Source organism: Pyrus communis, chromosome 16 (assembly GCF_041283825.1).
Source record: "Pyrus communis isolate YQ-2024b chromosome 16, ASM4128382v1, whole genome shotgun sequence".
Lineage (NCBI taxonomy): Eukaryota > Viridiplantae > Streptophyta > Magnoliopsida > Rosales > Rosaceae > Pyrus > Pyrus communis.
Genome location: NC_142580.1, coordinates 5,317,747 through 5,334,178, shown reverse-complemented (window position 1 = coordinate 5,334,178; position 16,432 = coordinate 5,317,747). Strand labels below are relative to the sequence as shown.

The 16,432-nt window shown below is 36.1% G+C and overlaps 1 protein-coding gene, 1 long non-coding RNA gene and 1 pseudogene across 3 annotated transcripts; 2 read left to right on the top strand and 1 right to left on the bottom strand.

Annotated features, from left to right (window-relative positions):
• Positions 1 to 393: 393 nt before the first annotated feature.
• Positions 394 to 3,455, bottom strand: LOC137731396 (transcription factor WER-like). The gene is made up of 3 exons (XM_068470506.2): positions 3,278 to 3,455; positions 2,981 to 3,110; positions 394 to 837 (listed from the first exon to the last, which is right to left on the bottom strand). Exons 1-3 carry the CDS (start codon positions 3,393 to 3,395, stop codon positions 432 to 434), a joined length of 654 nt encoding a protein of 217 aa, XP_068326607.1. The 5' UTR covers positions 3,396 to 3,455; the 3' UTR covers positions 394 to 431.
• LOC148689859 (uncharacterized) lies at positions 1,999 to 4,958 on the top strand. The gene is made up of 2 exons (XR_015957842.1): positions 1,999 to 2,391; positions 4,580 to 4,958. It is a non-coding gene; the product is annotated as an uncharacterized LOC148689859 (long non-coding RNA).
• Positions 4,959 to 10,690: 5,732 nt separating this feature from the next.
• LOC137731395 ((R)-mandelonitrile lyase 1-like) lies at positions 10,691 to 15,693 on the top strand (annotated as a pseudogene). Its single transcript, XR_015957771.1, has 5 exons — positions 10,691 to 10,886; positions 10,998 to 11,110; positions 11,701 to 12,367; positions 14,561 to 15,403; positions 15,525 to 15,693. The product of XR_015957771.1 is annotated as a (R)-mandelonitrile lyase 1-like (transcript).
• The last annotated feature ends 739 nt before the right edge of the window (positions 15,694 to 16,432 follow it).

Sequence of the window (16,432 nt, the reverse complement as noted above, 5' to 3'; positions counted from 1 at the left end):
TTGTCATCATATTAAATAAATGAAACGAAAATACCAAAATTAAACAAAGGTATATGAGAAGCAAAAAGTTAGAAAGAGTGGGTTTGTCATTTTCTTTTTGGTCAATAGTTAGGTAGGTTGCCGTGGGAAAAATGGGGGAAATGAGGTGGGAAAGCCTCCAACATGGGTGAAAAGGACCATATGAGTGCTTGATTGTCACTAAAACACTATCCCTCATCGAGTGTGTTTATCATTCCTCCTTAAATATATAAAGTTCATGCGTATGAAATTTCTAAATTTGGATGAAAGAGTCCAATTTATGTCTTGCTTACAGTGCTAAAATTTCATCTTATTTTTCGTGGCACAAAATTCAGATAAGTGAAGATTATTGATCATAACAAATCATTTGTCAACTCAAACTTTTGATCAACCAGAACCAGTTCGAATTTTGATTAATTATAATTACAATAGTCAAGAGGGTATCCTTGCAGAATATCGTCCATGCCCCAGCTAATCAAATTATCATAATTAGAACAAGAAAGCAACTCGGTACAATGCTTGGCCATCCATTCTATCTCTTCTTCTTCATTAGAATCCAAATTTGCGGTTTGATTATTACTTTTCATACCGGAAGTTGAGTCCGAGTACCGCGCTTTGAGCAGTTTGTGTTGGTGTACTAGTTTGTCTCCTGCCAGTTCTTGAGTAGCAGAAGAGTGAGCTTTAGACGTAGAAACAACAAGTTTTCCAGGTGTATGCTGCTTCTTTATGTCGCCAAGCTTTTTGCTCAAATGAGCATTCCAGTAGTTCTTGATTTGGTTGTCAGTTCTTCCTGGTAAACGCCCCGCAATCAAAGACCACCTTTACACAAATTAAGTAGTTAAACCAGTGATTCCTTATCAACATCGTTCGACGAAAGAAAGAAATAAATATAACTAGCATATGGGCACACACAAAGTGTGTGAGAAAAGTTTTTATTTTTGTTTTTGAAATAGAATGAGAGAGGAAGAGAGTGATAGAGAATGTAAGAGTGGGAAGTTTTTTATTTTTTATTTTTTTTTAATTGGAGATATGTTAGGATTACATGTATGTGAGGCTTTGAAAAAAAAAACAACAAAATTTGGTTATGTGAAATTACATTTCTGTCTTATATTTCTTATTCATGTTCTATTTTAATTAGAGGATTAATTGGTAATTTCATAGAGTTTTGATTGACAATGAGTGTTTTATTAATTAGTAGAGATTACGGAAGATTTCAGTTTTATCTTATTCCCCACATTATAAAGAAAGTTAAGGTTCTACTATAAAATCAATTGGTGATATGGAGAAAGTTACTTATAGGCACATGCAATGTCACTCATTTCCCCGATGTGGGATTGATACTCTCAACACAACTCCTCACATGTAGCAAATTTTCAAGTCTAGCTAGCACGTGGGTAACACATATCAGGTGACGTGGAGTACGTGTGGCCGTTGGGCTTCACACGTGAGACAACTTGCTTTAATACTATGAAGAAAGTTAAGGTTTCCACCATAAAACTAATTCGCAATAACATGACAGTTTGATCTCAAAGTACCACTAGCAGTACTAAGACACTAGACTCACGCTACCTTCTATCATGGGATCTACACAAGTAACACAACACCTCGTGTTGTGTTTTATCCATCACAGAGTTAACTTATAGGGTAAATTACACTTTTATACCTCATGTTTGAGGTCTATTTCAATTCCTTACAACATCTTTAAAACATTTCATTTTCATACTTTAAGTACTATTTTATTTCAAAATAATACCTCCGTTACATTTTCCATCCATTGATCTGTTAAATGCTGACATGGCTGCCACATATATGCTACGTGGCTGCCAAATGTCTACCACGTGGCAAATAAAAAAAAATTTTAATTTTTTTTTAAAAACCTGAATTTTCTCAAAAATTGAAAAGAAAAAAAAAAAAAAAAATTGAAATAGACCTCATCCCATCTCCCTGCAACCACCCCCCACAAACCCATAACCTTTTCTCCCCACCCACACCTGCCCAACTCGTCTTCCCCCTTCCTCTTGGCAACCCACCAAGCTAGAACCCCGACCCTCCTTCAGCCCGCACCCCCCACGGTGCGACCCACCTCGATGTCTCCCCCCCGCCACCTCACCCTACTTCACCCCCCCTCACCCGGCGACCTCACCCTGCTTCCCCCTCCCCCAGAGACCTCACCCTGCTTCCCCCCCAACCCTCCCTCCCCGCGGGGACCTAACTCCCTGCGTCCAACCTCGCCCAGAACCCAGATCTCGACCCAGGCGACCTACCTCGCCCAGAACCTGACCCCCACCCTCCTCTCATCTGCAACACCCACCCTCTTCTCCTTCCCCCATCCATGCCCTGCTCAACGGCAAGTCGGTCGGCTTCGACAACGAGGTATGCATTTAATTTTGTCCTTCAAAATTTGAATTTTTTTGGTGCTTGGTTAGTGATGGTCTGGATGGAGTTAGGTTTGCTAAGGGTGGGTGGGGTTACAAATGAGAGAAGGGAGGATGGGGGTGAAGAAGAGAAAGGGCTCGGGGAAGGTGGGGGTTTGCTGGGTTTCTTGATGGGAAAGGAGGTGAAAAGGGTGGAGGAGAGGGAGGTGGGTCAGGGGGGGTTGCGGGGAGCTAGGTTTTAGTTTTTCTTTTTTAAGATTCAGGTGGTTTTTTTTTTAATTAAAAAATTATTATTTTTGCCACGTGGTGTGCCACGTTGGCAGCTACGTCAGCACTTAACGGATCAATGGATGGAAAATGTAACGGATGTATTATTTTGAAATAAAATAGTACTTTAAGGTATGAAATTGAAATATTTTAAAGATATTGTAAGAAATTGAAATAGACCACAAACCTGAGGTATGAAAGTATAATTTACCCTAACTTATAAATAGGTCTTACGAATACTCCAAAACACAAAGGGAGAAAAAAAGGAGAAATGAAGCTAAATAAAGTAGGGAGATAGAAGAAATATATATCTTTGAAACCTGTTTCCAAGGAGATTATGAAGTCTGATAATGAGGTCTTCTTCCTGCTCAGAAAAATAGCCGCGTTTCACATCTGGGCTGAGATGGTTGAGCCACCTCAATCTGCAGCTCTTTCCATTCCTCTTCAGGCCTACACAGATACAGTATCATCATTATTACTCACAATTAAGCTCTCAACTTCTACATATGTTCTTTCTTTCTTCATGAACATTATACATATACAATATAATATTGTATACAAATTTAAGTTACCACTACACTTTCGCAGCATATGCATATATATACAGAGGGCCCTACCGGTAACCTTAGGAATGCGGTTCCAGCGGCCACTTCTATGTACCCTTATGTAGTCTAGCAGAATCTCATCTTCCTCCTTTGTCCATAACCCTTTCTTGTACTCATATTCTGCTTCCATTTTTTCCGTTGCAAACTCGCAATACACAAATTAAGAGACAAACGAAAGGGCTCAGAGGGCTTGGATTTTTTAGGAAAGTTATAGTTTGCGTATTATATGTATATTCAGGTATATATATACATACATATTATTATGTAGTACTGAACTTGTTAATTTCCTGGTTTGCAGTAGTACTGCAGACTGCAGTGGAAATCTTTGTATTCTAGCTAGTAATAAATAAGCCCATACAAGGTCTATTTTCTCATCAATATGAGATTCATTCTCAACACGTCCCTTAGCGTGGCAAATTTTTCAAGTTTAACACGTGGACAACACAACGGAGTGAGGTGGAGCACGTGTGGCCGTTGGGGCTCCATACGTAGGACAACATGCTCTGATATCATGAAGAAAAAGACGGTTCCACCATAAAATATAGAGAATAGCCCAACTTACTTATAAACCTCTGTAAGGTCCCTTATTTAATTATAATATACATAATATTAGCTAGCTTGCTTGGCCGTGAGTGGTCGACCCACCCATGATCTTGTGTCCAAGGACCAAGAAGAGAGCTACCCACTTGGGTGGCCTAGCTGTTAGAAAAAGCAGCATCTACAAACCCGTAAGTTCTTTCTCGATCGTTGGCCTTTTACTAATTTTTCAAATGATGTTTCTTGTTTGTTTAGATGAAATACCTAAACGAGTTTTGTTAATGTGCTCGATTGTTGTTTAAATATGTGAGCTAGCTAAGAGTCACGCTAATTGAATAACATGTGTCATATAGAACATCATTGCCTTTTGGTCAAATTTCGTTTTTACTTTGATGAGTCTAAATAGTTTAGTGTATGTATCACAAAGTTAATATTTCACGTGCGTTCAAGTATGACTGCGAAAGTAGAAGGACAAACCACAAATTAAGAATTTTTCAAACCTCCCGCATTACGTGATGTGTGCCCTACAAGATTAGAAACCAACCATGTAAGACTTATGTAGGATTCACCTCACATGAGAAAGTGGGAATATATAAGACAGAAGAGTTGGAAAAGCTGTTGTTGCATATAGGATTATTTCTTAAACTAGAGCATAAACGCCATAAAATGTTTTCCAATATGAACATTAATTTATTTGATTGTCTAAAATAACGCGCGTGCACAAATGAAATTCCAAGAACATGAAAAACTTAATTTGATTGCTTAATCATACTGCAGCTTCACTGAAATGACCAGTTTTCAGGAAGAAGCATCATGGCAGCTCCGTATATGATCCATGCAAGTGGCTACAGATACAGAGGTATTGAAAATTTGAAATCAGTAAGAAACAATATTATTGTTTCAGGAAAAAACAATAATATTCAAGTCCCCACAATTCATTTCCACTGCTGGATATGTCCTTTTTTTCCTCAACGGTGAGAACCATGCATTAATGCATGCGAATACTTCACAATGCGCGGACATATGGGATGTGTTGGTGCAGTACAGGACTGAATTTGCATGGTTGAATTTTGACAATTATAATTTAACCGTTCAAACATCAATGTATCTCATGTACCGTATAAAAACCCTAATGCATGGCTTGGTTTTCGTAATTTCATAGCTTGTTACTATTGCATGTTTCCACGACTTCAGGGGTTGTTGATTTTTTTCAATTCCTTGCGCAATATAGTAACAATAATTGTACTGACGTGCTGGTTAATCTAAAGGGAAAGTTTCACGTGCTACGCCACAGCAGATAGTAGTACTATCTGCTCGATCTGTTTTTTCCACAGTGAAAAACTTGGCGAAAAATTTCCCCAGAAATCATAAATTCGTTGGTCGGGGTGCCTAGTTTTGGAGAAGTTTTTGATACAAGGATCACATTTAGAAAGCATATATCATAAACCACGTAAACTAGTCCAAGCAGAGGTGGATGCATATTGGGACTTAGGTGATCCCAAGATCATTTGGAGTTCAGAAATTATACATGTGAATGTCTTCTGAGGACTCTTTGAATCTTTGTACGGGTCCCTTTGTAGCTACTAAGTATTTGATGTGATATCTGCTGAGCATATCTCGATAGGTTGCATGGACAACACTCGAAACATTCTCTCGATATCACTAATCAAGTGTTCAACGAAATGCCTAATAAACTGAATTTTTTTTCTTTGTATGCTTCGCACTCTGTTTCTATCTAAAAAATTGAACCTTTAACACCCATGATTTGAATCTTGAATCAACCACTAAGTACAAGGTGTGACTTGCTTGAAAATTTGGTACAAATAGCTTTACCATTGAAGTTTAATTTACTGAGGCAAGACCAGATACCAATTAATTTTGGATTGACATTTACACGCGTACGACAAACAAATAGGAAAGGATGGTTCTTTCATTGTATTGATAGAAGTCTAACTAGAAAAAGATCTCTCTATTACTTTGAGAGTAGTATGATTATTGTGGTCTATGGATAATTGGCATCCGGTATCAAAGAATTTTTTCTCCCTTTTGTTGCTTTCATATGTTTAGTTGGTTTTTATTATTTGTTAACCTGATTTCTACAATCCACGCTAGCACAACCTTGAAAGTTGAAAGAGAGGCAGGAATTGCCAATCCAAATATGCTAGAGTCCTCCTCATAACTTAATTATTGGTGACATTTTGAACTAATAATATAGCATTTTAGAGCATCTACAAGGGAAATGTCAAAACTGTCACGTAAATATATAACAGTAAAAATGGCAACGAACTCTCTCCAATCGAGCCTTCAATTTCTTATGTGGCGCTGAATCATTTGAAGGCAAAACCTTTTGCTCTCAAATTTGACAGCATATGTCAAATTTATTAAATAAATTTTTAATAAATTAATATAATATATAATAAATTTTGTTATATTTTTCAATTATTTGATTGGTTGTCTTAATCATTGGAATACATAAAAAGATTTAAAAAAAATTAGTAAATGACATTATTATTTAACATATCGAATGAAGCAAAATATTGTACAAAACATATAAACCATCAAATATTATTTTGATATTTAAAATTTAACATATCTTTTGAGAATGCTCTTAAGTTTCAAATTTTTTACCTAAATTGTGTGACTAATTTACCGTCACTTTTTTTTTTTTTTTTTGGGGGGGGGGGGGGTGGCGTGGGGTTCGAGGAGATACGGAGGAGATACGTCGTTCTGGTTGTTAATGGTGACCTTATTTCATATCATTCTTGTCAGAGTATAAACTGGGATTGATATATATTGGAGATCGGTCATTGTGAAGTCATGATCAATTAACGCATAGTAAATGTTGTTCAAACAATTAGCTGGGGTATCATCAGCAGAGTAATAATAAAGCCATATACTGTGCATGTTTCTGGTACAACATTTATGTTCTGCTGCCCAGAGATTAATTGATGAAAGACCGCTGTAAAACTTCCACCGTTATATCGCAAGGGATTAAAAGAAAAAGCAAACTGTCTAGCTGATGTGGAATAGTCAATCACCGTTTGAGAGGCTTCGGAGTAGCTATTCATGAAGGAGGATTTTTTCTCTTTTAATCTTTTTTTGTTCTTTTTTCTCTTCTTATTTGAACGGTTATATACAGTTAAATTAGATTAACGTTTTGTTCTAATTTTTTAATAATAAAAAAAAAACAAAAAACAATTTATAAGACGAAGAAAAAGAAGAGAATGAGAATAAAATAGAAGAAAATCTTACTCCATCGTTTATTTATAGCAGTAGCTAACCGAAGGCATGCATATATTTCAATATCTACCCAGTTACAGTGGACCAATACGTATATAATATGTGGACATCATCGATCTGTTTTGGTTTTTGAATTGCAATGAATTCTCGTCGTACATGCCTTAAAGGCTAAAACACGAATCATTGTACTCGTCCTGGCCATGACTGTTGCCCACATTTTTCTCAATGAATTATCTCGCGGTTAAAACAGCACCATTTTAGTTTCAAAAAAAAAAAAAAAAAAAAACCGCACCATTTTAGTACCAAAATAAAATATCAAAAATTCACCATGTATTCCAGGTCTTATATATGGTGAGCTCTTGCGTTCCAATATCACTAATATTAGGAACACGCGCACACACACACAAAAGTTGCGTACTTACCATTTTCGTTCTTATTTCTTACTAAAAATTAAAATATTGTTCGATGACTATTTGGTTTTTCGTTTATAGCGTTGAACTTTTGATTCTTCATGCTTCAGATATAGAGAAAGTATGGTTGAAAGGAGAGATGACGAAGAGTGGAGGAACAATGTTAAGAGAGATATAGAAGAAATGTATAAGGCGGTACATCAAAAACTATTCCACGTTGTTTTTACTTTCAACATATAAGACCTGTCCTAGTTAAGCAAACCCGTTGAGGGACCAAAAGTTAAATGATTTGGGTTTCTCCAACTGCCCATCCTAATGACACGGCCAGACACTCAATATGCAAAGTAGCACACCTTATGATGTATTGCCACAAATGGAGGATTGATTGTTGGAAATTCAAACCAAAATATGCAAACCAGGGCATTTGTAAGAAATCCCATTTTCCAGTTGTAATATTCAGCAATCAGAGTGTTCTTTTTGGCATATAGTTTGTGAATTAAACATCAGCACTTGAGAATTTAAAATCAGAACAGTCCCGTAGGGAAGTGAGAATTATAAAGCTGTGATATACATGCAGCTGTATCAAACGGACCCTAACATTCCAAAAGTTGTGCACATTTTCGATTATTATTTGATCTCAACCTTGTCAGTAATATGGTTTTGTAGTAACGGGGCTGCGTCATGGCCAGATGGCGATTCTGGGCTATCATGAACATCGGAGTATTCTTCACCTGCAGCCTCCTCTTCTTTTGTTTTTCCCCATATTACGGTATAAAACCCAACAGCTAAAATTACTGCTCCAACTATGTGTACAATTAGTATTAAAGTTCTAAAAGACGTTAGGTGCTAGTCGGACGGTGGGCTGGGGCCTAGCGCTTAGGCGGCTAGGCGGACGCCTAAGTGGACTAGGCGGATTTAAGTAAATATGTTATATTTCATGTAAATAAGTGTCTGTTTATACTTAAAATATATATAATAAATTACAAAATAGAATGAGATATATATTATGAAGTATTGAAACATAATGAAAACATGGGGAACAAGCATATAATTTGTTTTCATTTTAGTATTCAACAAGTTTCTTACAATTTATTAAAAAAAATAATGCAAAATGAAAGTTATCTATTTTCTATCCAAGTGAGTCGCAGTCAGGCCAGTGTCTAGGCATGTCTGGACAGGCTAGGCGGGTGCCTCAACAGGACTAGGTGCTCTTTCTAAATTTTCAAACGCTTAGGCATTAATCGGGGTAGTGGCCAACCGCCTAACGCATAGGCGGCACTAGACGGGAATTTTTAGAACAATGATTAGAATTATTGAGGTTTGTGAATGGCAAATTTTTGATATAAAAATTTAGTAAATTAGACCTTACATCCTCTGACGTGGCAAAATCTGAGACATCAAAAAGCCATCCAAAATTGTGGCCTTCGATACACAAGGCTCGTACAAAAGAGTGAAAATTTTGCCTGTTGGTAACAAAAAGCCATCCAAAATTGTTCACTACTACCCTTTGCAGAAGGCACCAATTTAAGAAATTATACGTATACAGTTGGTAACAACGTTTTAGATGTATGACTACCTTCCCAGTGGCACAATTATAGTTTGTTTTTAGGTAAGAGAACGCCTCAACAATCCTGAAAAAAGGGAAGGGCGCCATTCGGGGTCAGTCACTTCATCGTGGTACTTCATTGTATTAGTTAAGATAGTTCGATATGGTGGCTTATCTATACTTATGGATAACTTAGGAGAGATATGTACCTAAAGTTGGACTGGATCGTGGTACCAGTCCATAACAATCAAGGTCGAATCATGAACCTATTCATAAAGCAAATTCAATGAAGCAACAACTGGTACCATTAAAACCGAAACGCCCGGTGGATGGCCAATAACCGAAGGAAAGGAAGGAATCGGTTACATTTTTCATTTCAGCATGCAAAGAACACCTTTGGGAAGGATCAAAGTTTTTCTCCTCTGTAAGAGAGAAGTCAGTTTACAAGCCACCGCATACGTTCACTCCAATTAATTTGTGAAACTTGCGTTCGCCTCGCTGGACCTCCCCACTGAGTTTTGGTGCCAAACTTCTGGATCCAATTAAAGACTCTCTCCTAGAGTTCGGTACCGACTTAGGCAGACACTTAAAGTAGGAAAGGAACTGATAGGGATGGGTTGTTAGAAGGATATTGCTATTTAGACCCATTTTTTAAACGCCTACGTACTTTTGTTAGTTTTTGTTTATTGATTTTTTGTTTAATTCATTCGATTTGATACCGAAAATTAAGAAAGTTGTGTGAGAGGTAAAAATAGGTGTGTGGATAGTCCCACCCTCAACGGTGGAGTCAGGAATTTGAAAGATGATCTTTCATACACATATGGAAAAGAAAAAAAAATTGAACTCATAACATGGGAATCAAAGCAATCTTTATAAAACTGAAAGACCTATTAAATTTAATAGAGAGAATCAAAAGAATTGTGCAATGCAACTTAATGGGAGGTAGAGAGATGGGTAACAAATAAAAAATATAAAAATATAATACAAGAAAATTCTGATTTAAATTGTTTAATAGATGAGGGCAAAAAGGAGGTCCACAAATAATAGATGATTAGGTTGATTTAGATGATATTAAAATCTATTTTAAAACCCCCATCTACAAACTCATCATTTTATTAAACTACAAGGATAAAACAATAAAACTGCTAGAATCATAAGATGACGAAGTGGTTCAACTCAACTTCTTCACGATGAACAATCCCTCTTCCTCATGTCTCACAACAACTGTAGGTTTAAGGTTGCTGGAAAATTTCTTACAATGTAGTCAGAATAGGCTCGGGACCACTTTGGCCCTTAGTGGCTCTGCCCCTAACCACACTTGTTGGAATATTAGAAGAAGAAAAATATGAACTTTGAAATTTAGAAGTCGACTCCAGTAAAGTCTAGACTTGTTTCTATTCATTTCATGATTTGGTTGGTGTTTTTTGAAAACTCAGAGACTGGCTCAAAGTTTATAGTCCAGGCTTGTTTCTAACTCTACACACTTTCACATTCCTACACACTCTCTCATATATAGAGAAAGCACGTGGTTGAAGATACTTTCAACCACTCATTTATTTTACACGGCTCCTTTACTTGGAGGGAGATTAACTCTTTCTTCCCAATAAAGCTAGCAGCTGTGGCCTCTTGTACACCAAGCATTCGTTTTGGTGTTGTATATTAATATGAATACAACTTTGACGTTAATATTTCAATATGGATATGGCTGGAGGCATTTATAGAGAGGGTTTAGGCCTTTTAAGTCCTTTGGATTTTAGGACATCTATCCGTTCCCCATCCTTAGCCTCGCTTGGCCTTATATAAGTCGATGAAGATCAGTTGTAAACTATACTGTGATGCAAAAGGAGTCGTTTGGCTATAGAAAACAAACGTTTCTGTTCGGTCTAAGGTAATCTGTAATCCCTTCATATATATGTTTAATTATGCATGCTTCACATAGCGAATGCTATATCTCTTTCTCTTTTCAAACCTTTTTTTTTCTTCTTATCAATGACGATAGAACATTCGAAAACATAGGGGAATCAAGAATGTCAGCTATATCATCGGTGTTGCTCCTTGTTGTCCTCTATCTCCAATCAGAGGTTCATTCGTTGGCCACCCCTTCTGATCATGGTAAATTATTTCACCTATAATTCAAAATGATAAAACAAAAAGGAAAAATGAAAAACGTGTGTAGGAAAAAAGCCACCTACAAATAGACGCGGTGTATATATATGTAGACCATTTATGCAAAGGGATTTCCACTTTTTCCAAAAAATGAGGATTAGTTGTGGGGTTCACGCGACATCGAATTTTAATGATCCAAGCCGTCTAGTTTGTAAGTCTCAATTCATAGATCATTCTTGCAAAAATTCAATTCAATCCAAAATCATTTGATTATTTAATTATCAAGATAGAATTTCATTGTTTTTTATATAACAAAGTATTTGTTAATTTTTAAACCCAATTAGATGTCTTAAATATTTTCTATTTGGCTAATATTTTGCAAAGATGATCTATGAGATGCAACTTGAAAAATAGACAGTTCGGATAGTTGAAGTTCGATGTGGAGTAGGCCTTACACCTAGTCTCCATTTTTATAAAAAAAAGGGAATTCCTTCCTTTAAAGACTTCATCTCTCTATATATATTATCACCGCAGACAGTTTATTCTCCATGAATGCGTGCAAATTAAAAGTTCTTCATCTCTTCACATTTTTTTAGATTTTAGCTACTTGAAATTCGTACGCAATGCCACTGATTTTCCATTGGAAGATGAATATGACTACGTCATAGTCGGAGGGGGCACATCAGGGTGTCCATTGGCAGCAACTTTATCAGCAAACTACTCAGTGCTCGTTCTTGAAAGGGGAAGTCTTCCTACATCATATCCGAACGTCTTGACCCAAGACGGATTTGCATATAATCTCCAACAAGAAGATGATGGAACAACGCCAGTCCAAAGGATCATGTCTGAAGATGGTATTCCTACTGTAAGAGGCAGGCTCCTCGGTGGCACGGGCATGATCAGCGCTGGAGTACACGCCAGAGCTAACATGTCATTTTATAATCAATCAGGAATTGAATGGGACATGGAATTGGTTAATAATACGTACGAGTGGGTTGAGGACACTATTGTATACAAGCCAAATTCATTCCCATGGCAATCTGTTATACGAGAAGCATTTTTGGAGGCTGGTGGATATGATCCGGACAACGGATTCAGTCTAGATCACATAAAAGGAACTAGAGTCACCGGTTCAACTTTTCACAATAATGGAACGAGACATGGAGCTGATGAACTGCTTAATAAAGGAAACCCTAACAACTTGCGAGTTGCAGTTCATGCTACAGTAGACAAGATCATCTTCTCTTCCAATGAATCAGACATGTTGCATCTTTGATGATTGAAAAGTTTATTTTAACCCAAAATTAAACCATTTGACTAACATTCTACGTAAGAAAACATTTCTTTTTAAGGATGACGAGTCGAGGAGGGCTTAGTCAAAATTTGAGTGAATTTTTCATTCCTATTTTACCCTCCACAACTAGTAGGCACGCATTTTGCACATCATTTATGTATACATTTAATTTTCTTATTTATATGAGATTTAATGAAAAGCCCTTAAGATTTAAAAAAAAAAAAAACACTTAATAGAAATTTATTAATAATAAGGAAAAAAAAGCAGTGGCATTTTCATAAATAAGTTTAAGTTTAGTATCAGTATTGTAAATAAATTGAAGTTAAAAAAAAAAGGCAATGACATTTTCGTAAATAAGTTGAACTTTGGTGACAACGACTGTTTATATACGATTAGGTCAAACTATTTAGACACAATTTGGTGAAACTAAAGGTGCATATTTAGAAGGGAAATTATTATTGACACTCAAAAAACTGTCATATTGCGTTTCAAACTTTCTATAGTTGAAAAGAAAAATACATTTTATGAGGAGTGTAAGATGAAATTTTTGAAGTGCTAATAATAGTTCACTTTAGAAAAATCAAACTTGATATCTGAAATAGAGGTTAATGGACCTTCAATAGAGACAGTGCCCTTAACCTTGGTTTTCTTCTTGAGGTTGGTGCCGTGTGTAAAAGATGATGATGGAAAACATTTTGGAAAGAATTTTTTTCTAATCAATTGATAAAAATTTTAATTTTGAAAATGAATTACTCTGGCTAGGGAACTTACCACTTTGTATAGTGGCAATGCTTGTAATTCGATTAAAAAATGTTATCAAATCATTTTTCTAGGTGGATTATACATACTAGTGTAAATAGGAGGGTTTTTCCCAGAATATATTGTTGGAGAACAATTTTGAAACAATAAAATAACAAATGTACAAAACTAAAATACTTATACTTTATTATTCACAAATGCTTGTAATACAGAATGCAATAACACAATAATTACAAAAATTAATTTGATACTAACTCGAATGAATTGAAGGTAGAGGCTAGCGTAAACGCTATGTCCTTCGAACAGTATTTCCGTCCCACTCGTGTGCTTGTGGATCTACAACGTCTGCTTGTGGATCTACAACGTCTGCTCGACCAGGATACAACTACCTAATTCTACAACCCGCACTGGATTATAGAACTCTAGCGAATTGCTTTGTGTGTTTACTCTCTGAAAAGTTTGTACGGAAGATAAGGAGGAAGAAGAAAAGATAATGATTGATGGAAATGAGGACTCCAGTTATATAGGCTCTTTCATACCTCTTCAAACACCTTTGGATGTATCTGAAGCTATACAGCTCTTTCCAAAAAGATACAGCTCTTTCCAAAGAGTTGTGTCTATTAATCAAAACGTTTTTAATTAATTTAATTAAAAACTTAATTCGAAATTAAAACTAATTGATCAGATTAATTTTAAGACCTGGTTTGGTACTGAGGTGATTATGAAAAAAGCTGGTATCAAAAAAAGCTGGGAGCTGTTTTTGTGTTTGGTAAACATTCAGCTTCAGCTTTTTTTTCACAGTTTTGGGTGAAAAAAAGCCAAAAACAAGAAGTTGCAAAACCTAGCTTTGAAAAATCGGCTTTTTTTCACATCTGTTTTACATAAAAATTTACCAAACACTATAATACTGTTTTTTTTTTCAAAAGCACTTTTACAAAAAAATTTACCAAACACTCTGCAGCTTTATTTCACAGCCGCTTATTCTCACAGCACAGCAGAATCAACTTTTTTTCAAAGCACAACAATACCAAACCAGCCCTAATTCCTTGGCCCCAAGGCCCTTGTCTTGATTAATTAATATTAATATTATAGTATAATCATCAAGCCTAATCCACACAACCATAAGGGCCAAGCCTTCAATCCATTTCCAAATGGTCCAAGTTCTAATTACTAAGAAAAAGGAATAAGCCTATATAAAGGCTAGTGAAATAATACTGTTGACCAATGTGGGACAAGAGGGTCTCAAACTCCAATATATATATGGTTGATTGTTTATCCTAGAATATATATATTGGTTAATTGGGTCTAAAATAAAAAGAATGCTAAATTTGTCATGTGACTCATGTTGCACCTCAATATGTGAAATAATATATCCTATTTCCATTCATTTTTTCGACATTAAGTATCTCTAATGCAGGTTTGTCAGCTACAGGAGTCATATATAGTGATTCTAAGGGGACATCTCATCGGGTATTTGCGAACGCAGAAGTTATATTGAGTGCAGGAACACTTGGGACTCCTCAACTTCTACTACTAAGTGGCATTGGCCCAGAATCTTATCTATCATCTTTGAATATCACAGTTGTACGTGATCATCCTTTCGTTGGGCAGTTTGTTTATGACAATCCTCGTAATTTCATTAACATTTTGCCTCCAAATCCAATAGAAGCCTCAATTGTTTCGGTTCTAGGCATTACAGATTATTTCTACCAATGTTCTCTCTCGAGCTTGCCACTTACTACTCCAGCCTACAGCCTTTTCCCCACTCCGTTGGTTGTAAATTCAACTTTCGCCCACATTCCTAGCAAAATTCCAGGACCTTTGTCTCATGGTTCTCTCACGTTGAATTCATCCTCTGATGTGAGAGTCGGTCCAAATGTCAGATTCAACTACTTCTCAGATCCGATGGACCTTGCTCATTGTGTTAGCGCCATGAAAAAGATGGGTGATTTATTAATGACAGATGCATTAAAACCATATAAAGCCCGAGATTTGCCGGGCATAGAAGGTTTCAACTTTTTGGGACAACCATTGCCAAAGAACCAAACAGATGAAGCATCCTTCGAAACATTTTGTCGAGATACGGTAGCCTCGTATTGACATTACCACGGTGGATGCCTTGTCGGGAAGGTGGTTGACGGCAGTTTCCGCCTTAACGGGATCTACGGATTACGCGTTGCTGATGCCACCCTATTTCCTGCTGCACCAGCAAGCCACCCTCAGGGATTCTATTTGATGTTAGGAAGGTATGTGATACACTTTTATTTGCAGTTGTCAATAATTTTTTTGGTTGAATGGCTTGCTTAATAACAAACTCTATGCCACTGCAGCTCTATTAGTTCTTTCAATTTTTCTGCATTTGGGCAGGTACGTGGGACTTCAAATTCTGAAAGAAAGGTCAACTTGGGGAATATTGGTGGAAAAATAGGATCTAATTGCTATATTAAATCACATGAAAATTTAAGAAATAATTCATGCAATTATATATATCAGAATAATGCATGGAGTAACCAGTGTTAAATGAACATAATATAATATATTAGAAAAACTTGTCTTAACGTGACTCTTTAATATTTAGTACACTTTATGTATGATTATGTAAAACAATGAAAAGTTCTTTTGGTGATTATAGGGGACTTCCCTATTTATAGAATGTGAGATATCTCTTTGGAAAACATGTAACTATTCATGAAGAGTAAAAAATTGCAACACTCTAATTCTAATTTCCATTCAATAATTTAACATAATAATAATATTATTAAATTTTCCAACAAAACTCAATGTGACTCTCTAATATTAAAGTAATAATAAACCCATGAGCTATGCCATACACCTTTTTATAGAGGTAGATTGTCTGTCATTCTGTTTGGGTGCCCTTCTCATCCTCTCTTATTTGTGTGGTTATTGTTAAGCCACGTCAACATTTTATATTCCTATTATTTTTTGTCTTATTATCTCTATTAAAAAAATCAATATAAAATGTTAACGTGGCTTAACCGTGATCGTACAAAATAGAAGGGGATGTAAATGGCATCTAAACAGAAGGCAGACAGTCTGCCTCCCCTTTTTATTGGATGCCAATTTACGATGGAGGCATATTATATGCCCTCCTAATATGGTGCCCTCCCCATGCCTTCTTATTTTGTGCGGTCACGGTTAAACCACGTCAACATTTTACATTGATTTTTTTTATAGAGATAATAAAATAAAAAGCAATAGAAATATAAAATGTTGATATAGCTTAACTGTGACCACACAAATAAGAAAGTATTAGC

Excerpts from the sequence above, each read along its gene's own strand:
- LOC137731396 (XM_068470506.2), bottom strand. The coding sequence starts at position 3,395 with ATGGAAGCAGAATATGAGTACAAGAAAGGGTTATGGACAAAGGAGGAA. Across the intron at positions 3,111-3,277 it reads CCGCATTCCTAAGGTTACCG|GCCTGAAGAGGAATGGAAAG; the intron begins GTAGGGCCCTCT and ends GTATCTGTGTAG. Across the intron at positions 838-2,980 it reads CATAATCTCCTTGGAAACAG|GTGGTCTTTGATTGCGGGGC; the intron begins GTTTCAAAGATA and ends ATTTGTGTAAAG.